Here is a 24,773-nt window from a genome sequence, read left to right on the forward strand (position 1 = left end):
ACTGTGGAGTAAAGTACTTGCAGTTAACTGAGTGTAAACTAGTGCTGCTTCATTTCAGAAGAATTGCCTCAAAAGATTTGCATGGAATTGCAGGGAGGAGGAGGTAGTTGTGTTTCAGGATTGCCTTGCCTTCCTGAGTTCTGAGCCAGGAAGCAGCAGAGCTGAGGGGAGGGAGACCTGTGTGACAGGAGGAGAGCTGTAAACCTCTGAGGAGGTGTCATGTAACCTCTCAGCCGAGGGATCCTCTTATGCACTGACAAGCTGCTTCTCTCTTCTGCCTGGCTGGGGTTATGAACACTTCCCAGGGCTTACTTTGGAGTGACATGGTAACAGGATTTCATGATGTAGGAATGAATTTTTCCTTTTCTGCCCCAGTGGCTTGGGTAATGCATGGTTTGGGAGCTGGGGAGAGGGGGTGTGTATATATTTTTTTGCGTTTTGCCTAAAGGATATAATAGATTGTAACAATTCCTTTTTTGTTTTTTTCCTCTTTCACAGCTCTAAAGCTACATAATAAACATAGCGGTCTCAGATTTTTTCAGCTTTCTTGTTATGAACTACGTTAGGAAAAACGTCTTTTATAGGAGTGAAGAAATTGTGTGGGTACAGTAAAGTTCCATTTGCTGTTGCACACCTGTTGCTCCCTGTGTTGGGATCACTAGTTACAATCGGGGAGGAATCATCAAGACCTTCTAGTCATTGCAACAAACTGCTAAGAATATGAGGTCTATAGTGGACAAATTACCAGCAGGTACTTTTGTTGTATAAAGCATTCTGTGGCAGTTAGTTCCAGAACTTACTAAACATTATGTGAAATGCCTTTTCCCTTGTTTTAAGCATGTTTAAGTGATATTTTCCTTTGTTGCCTCCCTTGTTTTGTTTCTGTGGGAATCTGGTAAATATCCTCTGTTCAGGTTTTGCATAGTTTTCAAATATGAGGCATGATTTTGAAGGTGTCAGTTATATCTTCTGTCTTTTGTTTCCCTTCCAAGTTTATTATTTGAAAACTACACCTTTTAGCATACTTACTGTTCCTACTGCTACCTTTTCTTGTTATACTATGTGTTTGTGTAGGACAGCCACAACAGCATTATTCAGATATTAGAAAATGTTGAAAGTGTGAAATTTTTCTGTGAAAATGTTTTTTTACATACTTGTTTGGACCATCTTTAAAAGAGTTGTCTGCTTGATGTTTATACAACACTGTCATTAAAGCAGTAATCAAGAAAGGGCTCAACTTTGGAATTAATATTTAATTGCTTCTGTAGAACATTGCTCACATATCATTTGTTGTGTTTCTTTGACAGTGACAGAATAGTTTCTTTATTTTCTGTTGGGGACCCATGATAACAAACCTGTAGTTAAGGGTTTATAGACTCTTTTCATTGTTTCTATCTGAGACAGTGTTCAGATTTGCACTTTTTATTTTATTTAGTTTGTGTGTAAAGGCTAGCTTTTCAGTACTTAGGGGCTGGAAAGATTTGGGATATTTCGAGAAAATAAAAGCAAATAAAAAGCATAGAGTATTTTTGATTGTTCAGTCAAGAAAATAAGGGTGGTAGACATGATGTTAAAATGCAATGAATGAGATGCAATCAGATCCTGGAAACACGGAGATGTTTCTCAGGTCCTCGTAAGGATCCCATCTGGGTCCTTCAGCTATGAGCCCTGGCTTCAGTGAAAGAATATACTCCCAGGAAACATGGCAAGGAGAAATCTAAGCAGCCTGTGAGGTGAAAGTACTCCTTTACAGTCACCTTTGCCTCTTCTAATTCACTGTGCCATTCTAGATCAGCGAAATTTCAGCTCTACCTTATGCTATTATGCAAAAACACCTTCTCTTGGTTTTGACCAAGTAAGGTTAACAGTGGCTAAATACATACTGTAGGGAAAGTGCATTCTGTGGCACAACACAAAGCCCTGACTGCATCCCGAGAACATTTTGGGGTAAAACTTTTGAGCAGAGGACAAATGAAACAGGCAGGCTGGATGGTTGAGGAACTAGGACTGCATATGGGTTGCATTGGAAAACCTGTTTGCCTTTCAGTCTGGATAAAGTGTAACCTCTTCTGCAGTGGAAAAGGAGACTAAGTTATACCAATATTAAATGTATCCATTCTCTGTGTATCAAGTGTGAATTTTGCATTGGTCATTCAGAGTGTTACATGACAAATGATGGAAAAAATATATAATTTTAGGGAATCAGTTTTTCATGAAGAAAAATTTTAGTAGATGGATCTTAATAAGAAGCACTGATAAGATGAGGGATGTAACTTGCCCTCTGGGAAACTCCTTCCAATCAGTGTCATGGGTGCAGAAAATTACAAGCCTGGGATTCACAGCCTGAGATGATTCTTACACTGCCTGTAGAACTAGTAAAGACTCTTGCTGTATTTATCATTTGAATTTGGAAAAGTGTGAAGGGGTAGGATTTCTGAGTCCTGGAGGATATTGTACGACAAGTTTACTGTGGAGATTTTCATATTTGGAAGATGCATTGTTGGCTGAATTTATTGTCAGTAACAGTGTAGGGGGAAGGGCAACATCTTCTCTTTTCTTACCGTAACTGGGTACGATTTAGAAGTGATGTTCAGATTAGAAGGGTGACTCCTGCTGGTGACATGACATAATGAATGAATCGTATCTGCCTTTCGAGTGTAATAGATGACTAGTTTGACTTTGATCTCACAATAAAAAGAATTTTTTGTTGGACTTTGCTTGCCCCAAATAAGGAAGTAGTCCATCAAGAACACAATTTTTCTCTAATGGTTTTGTACTGCAAAGATTTTCCTGTCTTTTTTTGGGGGGTGGGAGGTTTAGATAAAAACAAGAACTGTAAAAAATTATTTGTCACTTCACTGGAATCTGAATCAGGTAAAAATTTAAAGAGAGAGAATGAAATAATCTTTCTTTAGTCAAAGAAGAAAATATTTAGGTACTCACAGAGCAATGAATTCCATCAGTACTATGGAGCTATTTTTATCTGTTAGGATTAGTCGATTTAACTTCAGACATAACCTGAATTTAAAATATTTACAATTAAACTTAGTACTGTGTCTATTTTCTTTGCAGGTTTGCTGGTCCTCTGGTACATTTCAGAATGCCGCTGGTAAAAAGGAACATAGACCCCAGGCACTTGTGCCACACAGCTCTTCCCCGAGGTATCAAGAATGAATTGGAATGTGTCACCAATATCTCCTTGGCGAATATAATCAGACAACTGAGTAGCCTAAGTAAGTACATGGTCTTAATAGCTGTATTTAGAACTGATATATTTTACAGTTACAGTGTTTGAAGTATGAATACCTTTTCAAATTCTCAGTAGAAAATTGTCATTGGGTCTGGAATGTGCTGCTTTTGTGGATAGTGTCTGGCATGGACTTCTGTGAAAGAAAGCTAGGAATTTTTCTAGCAGCATGTCTTAAAACACTTAATCCATGTATTTCTGTTACCAGTGGAACGTGACAGGAAAAGATAGCTGGTAGTTAATGAAGTCAGTAATTGCTAACCTTAGAGCAATTCTTGAGAGGGAGTATGACTTAATGAGAACTATATCACTGGTTGCTTAATTCTCTCAACTTAAACTCTTGGTCATTCAGAAAAAAAGAGGAGTTGCCTTTTGAAGTAATAAACCCAGAAATGTGATTATTATGTGGTATTTAAAATAGGTAAAGATTTTTCTTCCTACTTCTCCCTCTGTCAACAATTGTACCCTTGGTGCACTTGAGAGGAGTGAATACTTCTCGATCTCTGGAACTCTGAAGGAGTTTTGCTGAAAAGGCTGATTTCTGGCTTATTTTTTCTTTAAGTTACAGCAACTCAGTAAGTTGTCAGATGAACCAGCATGATAACATTTTGGATTTCCAATACTACAAGTGTTTTTTAACCACTAGGACATTAGTAAAACTACCAACACATTAAATATTTAAATGTGCATGTATATACATCTACAATGTGAAAAGTCAGCTCCATAATTTTCTTAGTCATAGGTGAAGTAGCCTAATTTGTTGATTAGATTGATTTAATTATTGGTTTGATGATATGCTGTATGGTGAGTGTGTTGTGGCAGCCTATCAAAGCTGTTAGGCTGCTATTAGGTGGAAGACTTAATTGAGGACACTGAATTATGCAGTTGAGACAGGAATGCTTTACAGCACATAAATATGAACATTATATGATATAGCTGCAGCAACAAAGGAAAGTAACTATTTGAATACTTTCAGTGAACCAAGAGCATATCGTATTAGGATGCAGTATATGATCACCATCTGTGGTTTTGCTTCATTCTGCCAAAAGCCCTTCCCAGACTAGCTGCTTATGTACTTCTCATGTACTGCTCATGAAGCCTCCCCTTCCAAGTCCAACATATTAATATTGTATTATTTTATTTTAGTTTGCTTGTTTAAAAAATTCTTACTTGATTATATGCGTCATCTGGAGGCATTTACTTTTGTAGGTGGCATGCCAAATTTATATTTGGTGTTTTCATTTGGAAGCATTATTTGACCTTAAAAAACCCAACAGTAACTTCTAACTCAACATCATGGTGTCAGATTGACCTGTTGAGATTCAGCTGCCTTTGCTATGTTTTCTTGGTATACAGAGCTTAAATCCACCATTGTATGTACTGCTGCTTAGGAGGAGGTCAGGATGAAGCAATACTAGAACAGAAAGAAGTCAATTAAGGAAGAAAAAAGAAATTAAGAATATCCATTGAATGCTCCCACATTTGTTACATGGTTTGCTGAGGATATAGCACAGAGAAACACTTGCAAGGGAATGTAACCGTAACTGTGTGTAACTCGTTTTTGGAAAAGCAATGTGGTTCTTCCCTGAAACATGCATACATATGTTTATACCAAGTTTTTATCTGATACTGTGTATGTTTTCAACAAAAAAAACCCCAACAAACTTTTTTTCCTACAATTAAAATAGAATGTTTTACAAAATAGTCCTTATTTCTCAGTACTGCTAAAGACTGTTCTTTAAAAATAGGGATCGTGTTACAAAGGTTTGAGTACTTGTGAAAGTATTTTGTTCCAGAATTCTTTTAGCTTTTCTGCCTGCTTATGCTAGGAGCAATACAAATTAAAAAATAATTGGGAGTTCTGGAATAGGAATTTTGTGTCTCATGCTTAAACCCGAATAACCAGACTTCACTTGGTGTGTCACTGTTAGGGGTGTACAACGAGGTCTGCTGGCATGCAGATAAATTTTAGTAGTTGCCTGTGAGTCACAGCCAGCAGGCATGGTTTCACAGCAGTCCCCTGGCAACCAGCTTCTCTGCACTCCGTCCCTTTTTGTTTTCTGTGAATAACGTATATGTTTGAGAATCAGCCTTTAAGTTGTAGACAAAATGAGGCTTTACTCTGACAGTGGAAACTGAGAGTTCTGGTAGGGTTTCGTTTCCTTTAAACTAAAGCTGCTTTTACTTTTGGTGGTAAAGTTATGCAAATCTAAATGATCAGCAGTCAGTTATCTCTGCCTCTTAAGATTTTTCATTTACTGGCCCTCAAATAGAGGATCAATCTTCTGCCATTATGGTTGTGATTTTCATGACCAGCCAGTTTTAACCTTTCTTTTGACATGATATGGAGAAAGAGTGCTGTTATGGAATTGGAGCCTCCAGTACTTTAAATGATAAGGTCATTTGTGAGGAAAAATAAGCATAGAGTTTTGTCATGTAGGTCATTAGATCTCCGTTCTTGGATATATTAACAGCTCACCAGGATTAGTCAAGCAGCTGTATCTAATTGGATCTGCTTTGCACAGGGTGTTGGACTGGGTCACTTCTGGAGGTCTTTTCAACCTGAACAGGATTGTGTTTCTACGATCTTGGATACAACCTTTAAATAGGATATACATGCAGCAACAATATCTATGAAATGACAGGACTTCTGTTTTCCTGTGTTTCAGTATAAAATTAAAAGGGCTTTACATCAGTATGTCAGTGGTATCTACTATGTGTCTCCATACAAATTATCAATCCTTTCATAGCTTACTTGATGTGCTGCTTTTAATTGTTCAGTTTGAGAAATTTTGTGACCTTTAAAAGTAGAGATGAAAGGATGAAATACTTACTTCTGCTTTGAGTGATAGTCCTTGCCTTTATCCCTGGAGCATGAAAACACGTCAGTCTGTCTTGATACAACATAGAGAATTGCCAGTAAGTAATTTTTTCCCCCTGTCTATTCCCAGTCTTCTCTTACTTCATAAAAGGATCTGTTTTCTGACAGCTTTTCTTAGCATTGTGGCAGAACAGAAACTCTCTGGACAACAGCAACAGCTGTCTTAGTTTCCTAGCCATTCTTCCCTGTATTTCTTGCTTTCTAACAGTATCTGCTTTGAGGAAGTGCTTACCTAATTTTTTCAGCAATATTGCACATACATTAGTGCTCCAGTTCCCTATACGTTGGTGTAAGTCAGGCCATAACATTCTCGCATACATGAAACACAACTGATAGCATTGTGCAGCTGTGCCATTGTTAGAAGGCGAATAAATAGCTGTCTTGTGTGAATGTAGCCTCCTGATTTTATTCACAGCTACTGACCAATCTTGTTTTTCCTTTTATTCAGCTGTTCTGGACACAGAATCTCGGTACGACATAACAAACCTAACTGATGGGGTTTGTTCTCAGCCCTGGTCTCTGACACCTCCATCTAGGGAGGAGAACATTTCTTCTTTTGAGTATGTGCCTTTAATAAATATTTGTATTGCAGGCATTCAGACTAGACCTTTTATTCAATCATAACAAGATGCATTTTTTCTTTTACCTCTGCATAACCAAAGAGAATGCTGCCTAATTCTGCTAAGCTGGAGTCCCTTTTATGTTAGTGGAAACAATTTTCACTTAACATTGAACCTTTTGTTGCCTTTTCCCTGTTTCTAGCTTTTCTATGTACTGTATCTATTTTTACCATGTTCCTCTAATTCTTTCTTTTCCTTGCCCCTTATTTGTTAGTTTTCAGGAATGAAAGCCTGACTTTGGAGCAAATTATTTCTCCCCCTTATTTTTTCTTCTCAGACATGCTTAGCTTTTCTTTCTTATTTTTTGCTTACCATGCCCTCCCCGAGAGGGTTCATCTTGTGAGAAACACTTTTCTCTCATCTTGTGAGAAACACTTTTTCAGCTCAGGAAAATCTTCAGTTTGTCTTGGCTTAAGTAATTCAGTAAGTGGGAAATGTTTCTCCAGAAATACTTACCAGTGAGGTGTCAGCACTGCAACTAATCTTTAGAACCAGGCCTCTTGAGCTCAAAGATCAGCCTCTCTCTTCACCCTGTGTGGACAACATCTTCAGCACATGGTAAGGTTCCTGCATGCTGCATGGTTGGAAGTAAGTCTCTGCAGATGTGCAGCTAGAGCTTCAGTCAGTATTCCAGAAACAGGAGAACCCCTGTGGCACATCCTGCACTGCCCATCCTCCTTCTCAGTGTGTTCAAGAGGACATTCAGTATTTGTTGTGAATTTTCTTCATTAGTCACTCCTCTTAATTTATTATTACTACAATTGCCAGCGAACACAAGAGAAAGTGTTCTTGTGCATATGGAGTAAGCAAACTGATGGACTTGAAAACTAAAGGCTAACTCAGCTTGAGAGAACCCCATCCTCTCAAAATCTTCCGTCTGATTTCTTGATGTTGTCTTTGCAGCAGTGGCGATGTGACGCTGTTTTGTGTCCATCTGGAATGGTAATGAGAGGATGAGCAAGGGGTCAGTAAAGTTTCATTGGAAGCAATTATGTGTTAGCAGAAAAAAGTCCCACCTGCCATTAGTTCCTTGCCTACATAAAGCAGTGAATTGAGGTTGTGTTAGAAGTAAAAGGAAGAGCAAGACTTCCCTTTGAAATGATCATTAGCACTGCTACTTTCAACATAAAGTTCAGCTCCCAGCAGTCTCTTTCACAGATTTCTGAATACATGGTGGTAATCTCAGCTAGTTTACTTGACAGTGTCCTCAGTGGGAGGTAACAATGATATCTCAGACTTCCATGGCTGAAGATTTTTGAAGGCTGACAACTTCTTTTTGGATGTCAACAAGAAGCGTCAGACCTGCTCTAGATAAGGTCTTTAACAAAGTTTATTTGATACTTTCGATGCCCTGGTCAGGTTGTCTGATAAAGGTCTGGTTCAGTTTTCCTGGCTGAAGGAATCAAGTTCTCTCTTCAGTACTCTGATACTCCTATTATAATCCTTAAATCCAGTCCTTGTGGACTGCCCTCACACTTTCATAATGAAAGTTCCTAATTAGCATCAGTGCTATGTATTTAGTACATCATTTTTCAGAGCTTGCTTAGCCATAACCAATGAAGTTCCCAAGGATCTACCAAGGTTCTTATCTCCAAGTTCAGTCTCCTAGCTTTTAGTCTGTTTCCTAGTCACTGAGCTGTGAGATTGAAATGATCCTGGTGAGAAATAAACCCAGACTTTCAAACCCAGATATATCTCTTTTTTTTCTAAAAATTAATTTATATAGTAAAGATCTGAAGCTGAATCAACAGGCAATGGATATGTTAAATTATATGTCATAAATAATGGAGGAGGAAAAATGTATTAGTAGACAGTATATCTTTCTTGTTTTGCTTTATAAAGGAACCTTGGTTATGTATTTTTAGTGGCTTATGTAGTAACTAATTATCCTGAGAGAATATTTTCTAATAAATACACTATATTGTGTAGAAAGGAACTATTCAGTAGTGGATAATGTGATCTTGCATAGTGTAAGTATATTGGGAAGGGATTGTGCAGTGGGACATGACAGGTTTTACAGCTGCTCTTGTTCTGTGCCTTTATTTTTTAGAAAATGCAGTGGACAAAAATACTGTATAGTGTGTGAACAGGAATGAAATAATAGAAATCAAGGAAAGATAGTGTATACGTGGGTCACAGACTGAATTCTAAGCTTATTCTTTCAGATGTTTTATCAATTTCTACATATTTTTTTAAAATTGCCAAACTCATATTTTTAAACTAATATTATTTTGGGGTTTGTGTAGTTCAATATATCAACATATTTACTATTTTAATATCAAATAGTATTTATTAATATTAATTTTAGTGACATAACCCTTCACTATACTGTGCACTTAATAAATGTCACCACATATTTAATGTGTATTTTTGTAATTTAATTCAGTGATAAATGTGTTGGATTAGATTTTGGGTTTGTAAATGTTAAAACATGCTCACACACACCACTGAGCCCCAGGAGTCTGGCAGATTACTTAAGGCTGAATTAATTAAGATTAATACTTCTGGCAAGATTGAACAATTGTCTTGTTTTGATTGTGCTACTTGCTTCATCTTACATTGGCCTGAGTTTTACTAGTCATCCTCTTGAATTTCAAAAAATGATGCTGGTTTATGGCACTGAGCACTGTGTGTGGTCAATGTGTTTATCCAGGTAGCTACATCAAATTCAGACCATGTTTCACAAAGGCTGCCAGTGCCATAACTGATCTGCAGGATGCTGCTTCAGGTTGGGATGCAGTTGAGCGGTTTGGAACTCTTTAACAGTGCAGAAGGGTAGTAAAGAAGTGACTTCTTCCACAAGTCCTGGTTCAGGACTCATGTCCCACTCCTTGTCTGAGAGCCTGTAACTAAATCTGTTGGTAACTGATCTAGTGTTGCAAAATGATTAATTTAAATGGCCTTTCCTTAGGGTTTGCCAACAGATACAGCATTGAGAATGCTGGAGTTCAGGTGGGTTTAAGGACTGGAGTTTTGAGGGGACTGCTAATGTATGCCTTGATCCCTAGTGTGGTTGTAAGAATTTGTACAACACAATATGAAATCTTTGAAGACATCTCTTTGTCACACTTTATTTAATTAGCCTGAAATACTGTCCAGAACCTGATGTGGTGGTCGTGGTTGACTTCATCTGATACACACCCAGTTCCCCAGAACAAGACAAAAAACCCCGATTTCTTTTACCTTAGTATGTCTTCATTTTAGTCAGTTGGATTGTTAGCAGTTACTCATTTGTGGATAGAAGCCAGGGAGGCTGGATAAATGCTTAAGAAATTATGGAGGGAGATTAGGAGATAAAACAAATTAGAAGGAACATTTAGTGAAAGCAAAGCACTGTAAAATATACAAAAAGTACTGATCAGTATTTTTTGACATTTTATAAACCATTGTACACTTATTGCCATGGTAATGAATGGAAATGGAGTGGATAATAAATGTTTTGGTGGTTTTAGTTTTAAAAAAATGAGGAAGGCAGTAAGCGGTATAATTTTTATTCTATTTTCAATTAGTAGCTCCTAGCTACGGTTTTGTTTTCAGCTCGTAGGTCTGTTTTAAAAGTCAGAAAAATAATTGTTCAAAATGCCATCAAAGTACCTGTATGTTATTGGGGGGAGGAAGGACAGAACATTGTTTCCAAGACATTTTATTTGTCTGTCACAAAAAAGGATACTGACTGACACCAGAGAGAGCTGCATTCCTGTATCCCTTTCTAACTGAAGGTTTAATTGTGATCAGAGCCCTTTGATACACAAGGAAAAGTTATGAAAAGAATAAGAAGGTGAATAATGAATTCCTTAATTAAAACTAAATAATAATGTATCTTCTTATTTAAATTTTTTTTTAAGTGCTCTGTGAATAAAAATAAATGCCAAGCAGGTTTTTCAAATACAGTAAAATAAGCTTTTCACAGACATTGAATTAATTTAATTGCAGTAGTCTCTATTGTTATTTAATTTAGTAGGCAAACAAGACCACCGATCTTTCTGATCTGGTATTACGTATCCAACTGTGAGCAGGATCCTAAGGTGTTAATACTTTAATGGTCATAGTGAACTGTAATTCTCTTTATTGTACTGCGTGAAACAAGAGTAGAGCTTTTCAGCAGGCCCATAATATTGTAAATTTTCTGAAGTGTTAATGGTACTTTGGAATATTTGGATAATTTGGATAATTTTGCATTCTTACTCTTCTGACATATTACCTATAAATTATGTGGAATGAGATCAGCTTTGTTTATTAATGTGTTTTATTCTCACACGTTCTTTCACTTATTTGAGTTTGTGACACTTCGTTCAGTATTATCACCTGTGATTGTGTCCTTTGTAATCCATTCAAAATTGAAGATACATTCCTATAGAATACACACAGAGATGGCAACTCGAATACCGGATTACGTGTGTTATGTACTTATTTATGCATTCACATACAGTATTCTTTGGAATGGTAGTTGTACCTTTCACAAAAAGCAAACATTTTGCTTTGCTAGAGGAAGCATTTGGTTAAATATACCTCTGGCTAAATAAAGAGACCACCAACAGACAGGTAGGTGGAGACATTATGGTTGGCATACCACTTCAAAGACAACAGGTTGTTTTTAATGTATTTCCCATTTGAGGATTAATGTTCATGAGCATGGGCAAATTATTCCTCGCTGTATGTTTGTGGTTGTATGCAACATAAAGAAAAGATTTCCAAGACAGATTATTTGCAATTGGAGCTCATTAATGAGGTAGATGAATTGTAAGCCTGATGAAATGATACAGATAAAAATTTAGCCTTAAAATACACCTATAAAAGGGAAGTTACTGGATTTTGAAGCCCTGCCTGTATATTAATTTTTTATTCTATACATGAAAATTTGTATTTTATTTTAATTTTAGTTTGTATGTCTCTGAATATTATGTGAGTTATCTAATGAAAATTAATATTTGTGAATATATTATCTGAAATACATTACGTTTTTAGTATCTGTGTATTTAAACTTTAACAATCTTGTTCTTAGTGGATCACATTTTTAAGTAATTTCTCTTGCTTCAGGTACGTGTTAAAGAACATAAACTTTTCAGAGTTTCAAGACATATATTAGGTCTTAGGTGAGTTGCCAACTGAGAAGACTTTACTAACTTTCCACCTATATTTTTCTGTGGACTTGTGCTACAAGACAAAGGTTCTTCGAATGGGAGTGCCTTTGGTCTGCTTCTCACTGGGGCTATTAGCAGTTGCTCCAAGAATGAGAGCAAGACAGCATGTAGGATATTCCTACTAACCTCCCTGCTTCCAGCCCTTTTCAGCCTGGAAGCCTCTCCAACTAGCTGAGGTTTGTCTGTATTTCCTAATGCTCAGTGTGTTTCTTTTTCATGACTTTGTATCATTGGCAAACTTTATTGTCCTTTTTTTCAAGTAATTTACACATATCTTAAATAGCATGGATCCCAGCATAGAAATGTAGTAAAACTCACCTTTCTCGACTGTGAAGACTGGTGATTTACTCCTATGTCCTGTTTTCTACCTTTTGAGGAATTGTTTAGCTGTGCCATTTCTTTTGTATGCCCCATCTGTTAAGTTTTCCTCAAACCGTTTGATTAAGGACTTTCTAAACTCTCTTGGAAATCTCAGTAGATCATAGCTCTCTATCAATGTGCTTCTAAACCATTCAGAGATTTCACTTTACAAAAGCTGTGTTGCCTCTTCTGTCACGAGTCATCCAGATGTCTGCTAATTCAGTTCTTCATAATGACCTATACCAATTTGTATGGATGTCAGGCTTATGGGTCTGTAGCTCTCAAGATGTTCCATGAAAAAATTTTTGAACCTTACTGTAGTGTGTTTCAGTGTGTGTAAGGAGATTTACAATTGTTCCTAATATTTGCTGATCATTTTGTTGATTTAGTTTTGTAATTTTTATATAGTTCCTTCAGTTTCTTTGAGCCTCCCACAGTGAGTTCTCGCATCAGGGTCTCTCCAGTTCCCTTCACTGAACACCAGTAGAAAGTGTTAAATTAGCTTGTCCACAGGGGTCTTGTCTTCTCTGTATTCCTTTATATTTTCATTGCCAGTCAGCTCTGCAGACTCCCTGGCAGGCTTTCTTATTCCTCATGTCTTTGAAGGAATATTTATTGTTAGTTTGCTAGTTGTTCCTCTTCTGTTTTCTTATTCTGCACATTTCTTCTGATTTCCTCTTATATTCCGTTGTTTATAGTCATGCTGCTTTTCTATTGCAGTTACCTAAGTCTTAATAAATGGTATGTGCTGGCCTTGTGCATACTACAGAGCATCTTTAAGTAGTTTCCACAGTACCTGCAGGGATTTAATTTTTGTTCTTTTGATGTGTTTATATAAAAATGTCCTCGTTTTTATGTATACTTCCAGATGTACTGCTCACCAAAGGCAGAATTTCCACAGCTATCCTTTCCTTTTATACCTGTCACAACTTGAGTGCAAAGCAGGTAGTTAGAAATTTATGAGATTTATACTTGCAAAACCAACGTAAGAGCACAAACAGTACATGAATTACATATGCACAGGATCATTGAAGGTTTTGAAAGCTATCACATTGTATTTCAGAAGTGTGGCTACACATTTTGCTGGGTAGTCTGGTGGGGTTTTTTCAGTGACATTGGCAGACTACTCAAATGGAGTTTTGAGAGCATTAGAAGCAGTATGTGGAGTACTCTGTAGAAGAAAAACTCATTACTGATCCTTTTCTCATAATATTTGAATGCCCTGCTCTTTTGTGCAAAACGTATGATGTACACTGATGAGAACAAAGAAGTTTTGTTGGTTGGTTGGGGTTTTTTTACTTCAGTGTAAACGGGTCAGTTACTAGAATTTTGATCCTTCGAAGAAGAATTTATTATTTTAGTGTGTATTTTTGAATAGGCTTGTTCTAATTCACCTTGATGTGAATATTTGATCTTTCTTTTTTGTAAAGTCCTCTGTACAGCAGGAGTGGAAGCTATGCTTCATTTTGAGAAAAGTGTTGAGGTAAATTTAAAGATAAGTTATCGCTCAGATAGGAGCAGCTTCAGATGCTGGAAGTTGTCCTTTTAGACATATCCAAGAAACTGTGCAGTCTAGTTCCATGCGTATCAACATAGTGAAATAATTTTATAGCAGCTGAATATCTGTCCTGTAATGTATTAAATAATTTAATTTCTGATAAATTAAGTTGCATATTAAGTATTTAACTTCGACTTGCTTTTCTTAAGGATTCTTAACGGACTCAGTAAGTATAGGTTGTTACGAGTGATACTCATGCATCTTAGAATTACTTAATTAAAATAGTAAGAAATAATTTGCCTGTTTTGTGGTATGCTTGAATTTTATTTTTTTTCCCATGTTTCAGGTAAATATGCTGAAGATATATTTGGTGAACTTTTCAATGAAGCACACAGTTTCTCATTTAGAGTCAACTCCTTACAAGAACGTGTAGATCGCTTATCTGTCAGTGTTACACAACTCGATCCAAAGGAAGAGGAATGTAAGTTACCTCCTGCATGGAGGATTTTTTATTTTATCACTCAGACAGCACTGACAGGTGAAATGGAAATAATACTTTAATAGTTTAAATCATATTTATAAGAACACAGAGCAAAGCATCATACGAAAGGTCCATTTCTATTTCTGCTACAGGTTTCTTTTGTAGCCTTGAGCAGCTTTCTGAACTCAGCGTTTTCATGGTTACTGAATGATACTCTTACTAATGAATTTACTTAAAAATGGCTACAGGAGTATCTGTCACTTCCGTAGTGTTATGCATTAGGAATATTAATAATACTATGTAATGTTATGTGAACGCTTGGAGATAAGTCTATACACCTTTTTAAACCTTTCTACTAATTCTCATGGAATGTAAACATTTGTTCAAGTAGGATTTTTGCATTTAACTTGTACCATCTTACTTTCTGTATGATGTTATAGTTGTATAGCTTCATTTGTTGATGCTGTATAACCTCTTGGATTCTTCCTAAATAGCTTTAAGTATTATAAATATTGGTTAGCACTGAGAAAACAAGTACTCTCAAAAGTCACCAGCTCATGCCCATAAGACAAAATCTGTATGGAATTTTAAAAGGTGCCTAGGCTTTGTGATGAGTACAGAAACATTGACCACCTAATGTGTAAATGCCGTGAAGCTCTTTTGCTTTCCTCAATATCTGTTGGTTGCAGGTGGAACTGTGGAAAATCTTGTAACCCCAAACATTTTAGGGTGTTCTAAACTACGTGCTTAAGACCTAGAAAGTAGAGCAACATCCCATCATGAAAAATAACTTCAGATTGCTTGTGGTATCCAATTTTAAACTATAGAAAGCTGTTTCAGTTCTGAATGTCTAGATATAATAATTGTGTATTATTACATTGTGGGACCATAATTGTGTACACAGAAAAAATGAAGTGTCAAACCAGGAGCGTGGTCTTCAGGCTGTCTTTGGTTATAGATGTCAAAATTTCACTAGTAGCAAATTTAAGCTAAGGGAAGTTTTGATTCTGTATTTCGCGTGATATTAATTTTAGAACAGGTTTTGAAAGACAGCTGTTCACAGCTAGTAGCAGATTTTCCACAAAATCATGACTTGCCTAGGGGAATTCTTACATTAATGGGATTTTCCAAGTCTCTTGATAACTGAGCATAAATCACACCCATACACCACTTTTTCCAATTGTTGTGGTTTTACCTGGCAGGCAGTTAAACACTACACATCCCCTTGCTTACCCCTGCTCCACAGTGGGAGGAGGGAGATAATTGGGGGGTGAAAAAAAAAAAAAAGGTAAAATATGTGGGTTGAGATAAAGACAGTTTAATAGGACAGAAAAGGAAGGGAAAACATCAATAATATTAGAATATACAGAACAAGTGACGCACAATGCAATTGCTCACCACCTGCTGACTGATGCCCAGCCAGTTCCTGAGCAGCAGCCCATCCCCCAGACACCTTTTCCCCTGGGTTTATATACTGAGCATGACACCATATGGTGTGGAAAGTCTCTTTGGCCAGTTTGGGTCACCTGTCCTGGCTGTGTCTCTTCCCAGGTTCTTGTGCCCCTCCCTCCCCCCCCCATCCTGCTCGCTGATAAGGTGGGGTTAGAAGCTGAGAGTCCTTGACCACTGCTCAGCAACAACTAAAACATCAGTGTGTTATCAGTATTATTCTCATCCTGAATCCCAAATGCAGCACTATACCAGATACTAGGAAAAAATGAAATCTCTCCCTGCCCAAACCAGGGCATTTTTCCTATGATTGGATAATGATAAAAAGTCCTTTTCATGTACCATAATAAATTGTCAGCAGTTGTAATCTTGTAAGAACTGTAACACTCCACTGTTAATGGCATTTCCTCATTTACTCTTGACAGCCTAGTTTTGGTTTAAATCAGAGGGACATATATGTTGATACATCATATCTAGTATGTTAATCATTCGCATTTCCAGAAAATGGAGAGACCATTTTAAGCCATTGAGTTAAAGCATCCAGGGATGTTACAGGATAGCAAGATGGAAAATTGTATTATCCTGTGTAAAAGGCCTTTGACAAGTTTGGCTCTGGGTTTCAGGACCAAAAATCCATAAGTCTTTGATATTAGAGAATTGCTACAAGTATTTTTAAGTGGTGTGTAGTCCCCAATGCACCATACCAACACATTTTCACAGAACTGTGCATGCTGTAGTGTTTGCTAAACTGTATAGCTAAAGAAAGGTACAGACACTGCAGTTTAAGGAAACAGGGCTGGGAATAGGTCTACCCAATGAAGTCCAGCATGGCTCAGTGTGACTCGAACCTGGTCCCCTGAATTTGTGTCTCACACCATAGAATAGCAGTGGCTGCTAGTACTTCAGAGGAACACGTGCAGTCCTCAGTGTCAGGAGCTGTTAAATGACTGCTTTTTTTAACCTAAGAATATCCAGTCCCTGAGCTGTACCGAGTGCTCCTTATTCACAAGCGTCTGCCTGGAATGAGTCACCACATGAGGACAAAGGAGATGGGAAGACATTTGATATTACTTAAAAGTTAGGGTTGGGAAACTTTTTTCCTTCAGTATACTGTTTTGGGCTTGACTTTAGAAATTGATCACAAATAGTTTAGTCCTAGTGTGGACTAGAAATGCTGAAGGATGTTAATGCATGAAGGGGAGGGCAGGGGAGAATATTTGAATTTATCTTTTTTAACCCTCTATTCAAGAATTAAGCAACTTTCAGTACTTCTACTCAGCTAACAGCATGAGTAAAATGGGATGTACTTGTGAAATGAGTCTCATCTGCTCTTTGCCAGGAGGCAGTAATAGAAGATTTAATGGGTTCCTTTGGGCCCATGCTATTACACAAGAGAAAGAAATTAAGATTCATTTAAAGCTAAGTGGCATGAACGAAAACAGCCCAAGTCAGCTTCACTAAACAAGATGCAGATACTTGACAAGATGTTTCTGATAGAGTCAGAGTAATGAAATTGTTTGAACAGTCTGTGTGTTTTCTCATTTTGAATTATTACAGTATCTCTGTGAAAGAATAAAGCCAAGGTTAAGATTGTATCTTTAAGAGCCATAATCCTTGTGCACAATTTTTCTGTCATAGAAGAGTTGCTATGAACTTGGTTTGGTTTATTACACATTTTCAAATTCTTGATTTCTCAGTGTTATTAATTTCATATTTTAATAGATTAAAAAAAATACTTTATTCTTTTCATATGCATGTGGGTTTTTCCCCTCAGAAGATACCCAACTTGTATGCAGACAAAAAGAAATCCTCTGCTTTCCATCAGTAAACTCAACTTTATTTCAATTGTATGGGAAACAAGCCCATACGTATCCAAGCGTAATAATATCTGGGGTCCTTTTAGGACTGAGAAAACACATTCTTGCTATAATGCTGAACTAAGGTTGACAGCATCACTAGCCCTGCAATATAAGGTGTCCTCATAGGTGAGAAAATAAATCCTGAGTATAGTTTCTCTGCAACCATTTTTACCTTCAGTATTTACTTTATAGGTAACATTACTAACTGTCCATATATATGCAAATTGTATAAGTAAAATAATATTTTTCTTAATTGATCACATTTTTGTGAATTTAACTGTGCCTTTTAAGTGTGAAGTACTGCTAAAGTGAATAATGTCATACTTACAGAAATCTGACAGTTTTGAAAAGAATATTCATTTTAGCACTTACGTGGTTCTTTTTTGAAATGGTGATACATGGTACAGCACTGATGTACACTGTCATGAGGTATTGGAAAATAGTTTTGTATCACTCAGAAATAAATAACATCAGGGCAGAATGAAAATTCATAAACTCAAAGTTTATCAGAATATTTTGGTATTAATTTAGTGGATCTTTCAATGTGTGCTGCCTAATTATATTTAAATCTCAAACCAGAGGGGATCTCAAAGGCAGTGCATCAAATTCTTGATTTCTATAGCATATCTGTTACAACAAACAACTTAAATAAACCTAATGACAGAAGTGCTGTGGGTGAGCAGCCTGGCACACTTCAGGAAAGGAATCGAACAGTGTTGTGGATTTGTTTCAGTGGACTTCTGGCTTTGAATACATGTGCTTATTGTTTTTCTAAACATTCTATAAATATTGCCCTGTCATTAAAACAATAGTAGTTCAGAAGTTTGGCTGAACTAATGCCAAAAAGAGATTTGATGTTTTGCTGTGGGGAAAAAAAGGTTGCATTTGGTGGGGAGAAATGTAAAAATCATGACAGATAATTGTGGTCTGTATACTTCTGAAAATGGGAAACTTGGTCAACTTTAAAGTCTGGATAGTCAGCCCCTTGTGAGACTTAGAAGGAAGGGGTAGTAAATCCCAGTTTAAGGGGCCACTCGCTGTCTCTAGCCTCTGAAGAGGATTTTCCTGAGTATAAAAGTGTATAAATGTAATCAAAATTAAGAACAGAGAGCACGTGAAAATTGAGTTATGGTCTCCGCATGTACTATGTTAAGTGGTGAATAACTCTTTTGTCATTTCATTCTTTAGAAATTTTACCTTCAAAGGCAAATAAAGGCTGTTAAATTATATAGTAGGTCACTTTTTCTTGCACATTTCTACTTAAAGAAAGTTGGATTTGAGTGCGTCTCCCTCTCAAGATTCTGAGCAGGTAGGCTGGGCTCCAACTGCTCTCCAGGTTTCTTCTCCAATTTTCTTAGGCCCTTGATTAAATTTATGGGTTATTTAGTAAGTAAATCAGTTTTAAATTAGTGTGTCCAAGGCTTAATAGTTCCATGGTAAGACCATGATATTGCATATTTTCTGTATAAAAAGAGGGATCTGGACAAAATACCGTTTTCTAAACAATGTGGTGGTTTTGTTGAGACTCACCAGCAGATTCAGTGCTTGATGCCCTTGGGTAATTCACATCTTAATGGGGCTTCCTGGTTCTACACGCTTCATTTAAAGCAGCTTCTGAGTCCTCTTAAAATGATTGCTCTAACATTTACATCTTCTTTTTGTTTACCCATAGTAGTTAAGCTACATACATTTCAAAGAGTTCTTGAGCTTTCAGAAAATTTCTATTTCTTGTATGGGGGACAAGCCCAAAAGAGAGTAATATCTGATCTACAGAAGTAATCTCTCTCCTTAGCAACTATCAAACCCACAGTCAGAGTATGCTGATGGCTGAGAAACCTAATGTGTGTGCATTCTGGTAATTGTTTAAGTGGATAATCATTACAAATATAAAATAAATAAGGTAGAAATCAGACTTTAAAATTGCAGTGTCTCGAGGAACTGAGTCACACAAATCTTTACCTTAAGAGAATTTTCAACAGCACGACTCCCTACCAGTTAATTACCTTTAATGGGAAATTTACGACTAAGTTATTTATTCGTGAGTGTCGTTCTTTCCTCTCTGCACTTTTCAAATTGCTGGGTGAGATTTTGAACAGGAAAAGGGAATTGTGGGCAACTGAGGCCATTGATTTGTATAAAATTTCTCCATGTCATTTAGTTCTACAGGAGGTCACAGTTGTGGCATTCAAGAGTTTCCAGTCTTGAAAGTTGTCAGGATGAAATTCTGCAGAAAGTGTTAAGAGAGTGAGCTTTTTGAAAGGAATATATGTGGTGTATTTATTTACTGTCTTTAGGAGAATGGTATTTTTTGGCCTAGAACTTAATCATAAATTGTGTATTTGAATGAGTGTGAAAGAATAAAAATAAATCTAATAACTTTTTTCTCTTCTGATGAAGTACAATGTAGTATTTAATGTATTTGAAAAGTTAAAAGTAGCTACTTTCTGTCAGTACACTGGTGTTCTCTATACCTGACTTTTAATACAAATTGGGGATTGCAGTTTAATGAGACACTTGCCAAGAGATAAAACATTGTTTAGTATGCAGATTACAGATGTGCTTTTATTTAATTTGTACTTCACCTCAAAAGAAACACAGTTATTGTATCTCATCAGGGGCAATTTAAATACCCTTCCCCCCCCCAGTTTGTTGTTGATTACAAGTAAAAATGGACTGGCACCTCTTTTTCAAAACCAAATGTACGAAAGGTTGGCTGTTTAGCTTTCTGACAGACAATTTTTACTTCTGTGGAAAATACTGTTGTGTGCAGAGGGTTAGGGCTAATATAATACATCTTTTCATACAATCCAAGCTACAGACACAATAAAGACAAACAGGCATTTGTTTAGGTTGTTGAACAAATCTTCAAATTAACTTGTGAATATCTCAACATTTAAGGAAATTATTTAAGACCCCATTTTTTGTTAATTGCAGTGAACACAAGTGGTGTAGTTGGTGGACTTTCAGAAAAATATATCTATATAAAATTTAGGATCTTGGGCTATACAAAACGTTCTGGTGTTAGTTAGGAATTAAGCAACTGAAAGCATAAATTTAACAGCATCAAGTCAAATGCCTGCAGCTGTTCCAACTCCTCCTTCAGCCACTCGTCTCTTCTCACACCTGAATTCATACATCCAATTTGTCTGACCTGTCCCCTTGCTGTGCCAGTTTGTCAATCAGCCAAAGCCAAGTGGCTGTGGGACCAGCCAGGTTTTCACGTGTTCCCCCCGCTGAGGCTGTAAACCACGCAGGGCTTTTGTCTCTTGGCCAGCTGGCAAGCTGAACAAGTGGCTTTGTAAGCCAAGCCGTGCACAGCCCAGGATTATGCTGGCTGTGTGATGTGGGATTTACCTGATCCTCTGTGTAGGCGAGTTATATCCATGGCATGGTTCTCTGTATTTTGTGTGCCACATCCCTTCGTTTCCTGAGTCCTAATGTTGTTGTTTGGAATAATGGTGTGCTTTTCAGGGAGTGCCTCTTACTGGATATCAGCATAGGAAATGCTGCTTGAAATTCTACAGTGTATGTTTTTCCATGAAGACCTCTGCTGTGTATCTCAGGTTTAGAGAGAAAACAATTACACTTATTGCTGGGGATTGATTGATTGATTTTCCTCAGGTGTGTTATCCCCCCTATATATGTGTACAAAAAGTGGAGTTTTAAGCAAGAAAAGGGAAGTTATGAATTAGACTGGCTGTGTTTGCTCATTGAAGAGATGGAATGCTAATAAGTTTATAGAACAGTGTCAATAATATGGTGTCACATACTCTGTGAGCATTTTAATATTAAACCAAAGTACTGTATTTATTTATTAGAATAAATTGACTTAGTTCATTGTCTTCAGAATGTACACAGGTTCAAAGAGAAGTATACTAAGTTTTACTTTTGTTGGAAATGTCTCAAATAAATGACAGACAGAAATCTTGCAGGATTGCCAAGCAACTCTGAACATTGGGTGTTATTTGTATAACCAACAATCCAAAGGAAAAGCAGCTGAAGTATAAAAAGATCTAAGACTTAAGTTTTTAGATGAGGTAAACCTCAGTTATTCTAACTGAACTTTTGCCAGCTGTACTTCATGACAGGTACAAAATATATAGGGTTATTTATGACTGCAAAAATACCTGCAGAAATTGAGACTCCTAGCTGACATTCAGACATTATAATACTTCATTCACATACTTAAAAAGGCTCCTGAGGAGCTAATTAAAGGTATTAAAAAGAATAAAAGACACTGTGATGAATTAGAACCTAAGGGTAAAAAGAAGGAAACTTCTCCAGGAGAACACAACCTTGCCAAGTGTAATAAACTTCAAAAGCCAAGCTGAAAATCAAATAAATCCCATCTTTAGCCTCACAAAGGATGTTGCCAATATGCTTAGGTAAGAAGACAGAACATTCCAGGAACTGCAAGCCTTCTGGAAAAAATCCCGCCTTCCACCCCTTTGTGATCACACAGTAGAAATCCAGCTTGGTGTATGTACATGTGTATGTGTACACTTGTACGTGTTACAGGAACCCAAGTGAAAATACAGTTTTCAGCTTAAACAGGTTTTTCTTTAAATTGTTGCCAAAGGCCCTAGTGATAGGGGGACACGAGTAGAGTTGTCCTCTCATCTTGCATAAAGGGGCATTACTATCAACCTGTTTCTATAAAATAAACATAATTATTTATAGATAAAATGCATGTGCTGAGAATACTCTCTTTGCTACTATGTCTGAAGACTGGTTTCAGTATTGTTTGTGATTTTAGGAAAAGAGCCCAAACTAACGAAAAAATTTGCTGCTTTATCTAATGGAAGTCTAATGCTGGTTGCAGAGATAGCCTTGAGAGACACCTGGACTTCACAGGTGCAGTAACTGAAGATCAGGGAGGGAGAGAAATATGAGACTAAATAAGTATACTGTTTCCAGAATTAAAAGTGCAAAGCTTATCAGTTGTGGTCACTTTTCCATTAATCTTTATCTAAATTTTAATGAAATAGAAAAAACTCTTTGGAAATCGAGAAAGTTATGGAGGCTTTACCAGGAGTGGGTAAAAATAGTTGAAATCACTGTTTAATGTGTTGTGTTCAAGTAGTATTGTTTTCCTTTGGATCTTACATAAAGGTAATTGATTATTCCTAACTACTGTGCTTAAAAGTCAAGGTGGCTCTAAATTAGACAGAGAAGGCTCATGTTGATTAAACAGATTAAAAAGCATTTGACTAGTTTCATGTGTTGGAACATAGAATCACCTCCCATCCAAGCCCATTGATCTCAGTAGCATAAGCTTAAGCGATTTGCTGGTTTGGCATGTCAGTGGGCCTTCAGTGGAACTGCTGCCTACAGGCAAGGAATGCAAAGTTTGGCTTGCTCATGCCATAAAGGTAAAATCTATACCTCAAGACAGAGAGTAGATTTTAGTAGCAAAAGGATTGTGTAGTGGAGCTGGTAGATGTTATTAGGTACTTCTGAACTACTGAATGATATTTTACAGCTACAGTAAGCAATTTGTTGAACTACTTAGGACAGACAGAGTTCTGATATCTATCTAGGTGAGAAAAATTTCCTATGAAGCTAAATAGAGGATAATGTGCTAGAACATTACAGACATGATTTTCACATAGTCTGACAATATCTTGCCATGGCAATAGTGCTAGATGAATCTGTATTTGCTGTAGAATGCCTAAGATGCAAGCAGTGGTGCTTTATATTTTAACCAACATTAGGTAATTCCAGATTAATCCAAATAAAATTTATTTGGTGAGGTTTTTAAAATGGCAATATTCCCTTTCAGTGTCACTGCAGGACATTACAATGAGAAAAGCTTTCCGGAGTTCCACAATTCAAGACCAACAGCTGTTTGACCGCAAAACTCTGCCAATTCCTTTGCAAGAAACTTATGACATTTGTGAACAGCCTCCTCCACTTAACATTCTCACCCCTTACAGGTTAGTAAAATAAAATTAATCAAGAACAATTTCTAGCTTATTTTATGTAATAGAGAGGATATATCCAGGCACCTTGCTCACGTTGAGTAGCTCTTGAATATTTAAGGAGCCAGACTAGAAAGCTGTGAAGGTGCTGGAGGAATAAAAGCAGCAGAAGACATTATAAGCATTAAAACTTTACTCCATTGTACTGAAATTTTAACTCCGTGTAAAATGGTAGGAAAAAGTAATTTTTATTATCTGTATTTATTAAACCATATAATGTACTTGAATGTGAAGAAATTAAAGAGGTAAGTGTGTAGAAAGAAGGATCTTCAATGGAAATGAATTGAAATGTTTGCTGTCCCAGAGTCAGTTTGAATCAGTAGCTGAACATGAGCAGCCACACAAATTTGCTCAATGTTTTAACAGCAAGATTGGAGTTATTGGAGTGGGAGTTCTCTGATTTATGACACTCCTTTTTTTGTCTGGAGCTTGTGTTAAAGTTATCTTTCTAAAATTAGGACCTTGAATGCCAGGAAAGACAGTAAAAACTGATGATGCAGGAGGTCAATGATCATCTCTTTTATGTTCCTCAGTAAAACATTTCAGAGTCTGAGATACCCTGTGTTCCTTAATATGCCCTTCCTTTGTCTTAATGTTTGGATTCATGTCTTGTCAAATAAATAGTATGCCCTGTTTGTGTCACTGTATTTCAGGGATGATGGAAAAGAGGGTTTGAAGTTCTATACCAATCCTTCATATTTCTTTGATCTGTGGAAGGAAAAAATGTTGCAGGACACCGAGGACAAAAGAAAAGAAAAGAGGAAGCAGAAGGTACATATGTTAACTCTATATAGCTTCTCCTTGTTTTTTCCTAGAAAGGGTTTGCAAATATGCTACTTTAATAGCAATCCAAACTTGACAGAGTCATCTTTATTCAACTAAAACTACTTGTATTCATTCAGTTCCATCAACTTTAACAATTAAATAATAATAATAGTAGTAGTTAAATGATATAGAAGGACCTAAAGCTTTCATGCTGTCTTAATGTAACCGACATCAGATTTGCCAAAATTTTTGAGTATTCTAGCAATGACTTGGAAAGGAGGAATACAGCAGGAATAAAGAATTTAACTTGAACACTTATTTGTAAGACAAAATTTTGACAATCTTACAGGTGGAAAAGCTTGAATGACATTCTAATAGATATAGTTAAACTAGAAAGAAATTAGTAGGAATATAAAACTTTGCTTGTATGTTCTTAAAATTAAACAAGCACTTTTGCAAAAGGTAATGCTTTTTTTGTTTGACCATTATTC

General features: G+C 36.7%; 1 protein-coding gene across 5 annotated transcripts in view; it reads left to right on the forward strand.

Moving 5' to 3' along the window:
• Nucleotides 1-24,773, forward strand: part of WASF1 (WASP family member 1) — an 89,748-nt gene that overhangs the window by 57,727 nt on the left and 7,248 nt on the right. For 4 of the 5 annotated variants that reach the window (XM_039569638.1, XM_039569636.1, XM_039569637.1 and 1 more), the window contains exons 2-5: nt 3,073-3,233; nt 14,094-14,228; nt 23,319-23,472; nt 24,171-24,288. In XM_039569638.1, the coding sequence (XP_039425572.1) occupies nt 3,101-3,233; nt 14,094-14,228; nt 23,319-23,472; nt 24,171-24,288 (540 nt within the window). In that variant the 5' untranslated portion in view covers nt 3,073-3,100. Of the gene's footprint in view, nt 1-498; nt 752-3,072; nt 3,234-14,093; nt 14,229-23,318; nt 23,473-24,170; nt 24,289-24,773 lie in introns of those variants that run through there. The other variant, XM_010402915.3, reaches the window with a different exon arrangement.

This window comes from Corvus cornix, chromosome 3 (assembly GCF_000738735.6).
Source record: "Corvus cornix cornix isolate S_Up_H32 chromosome 3, ASM73873v5, whole genome shotgun sequence".
Classification (NCBI taxonomy): Eukaryota; Metazoa; Chordata; class Aves; order Passeriformes; family Corvidae; genus Corvus; species Corvus cornix.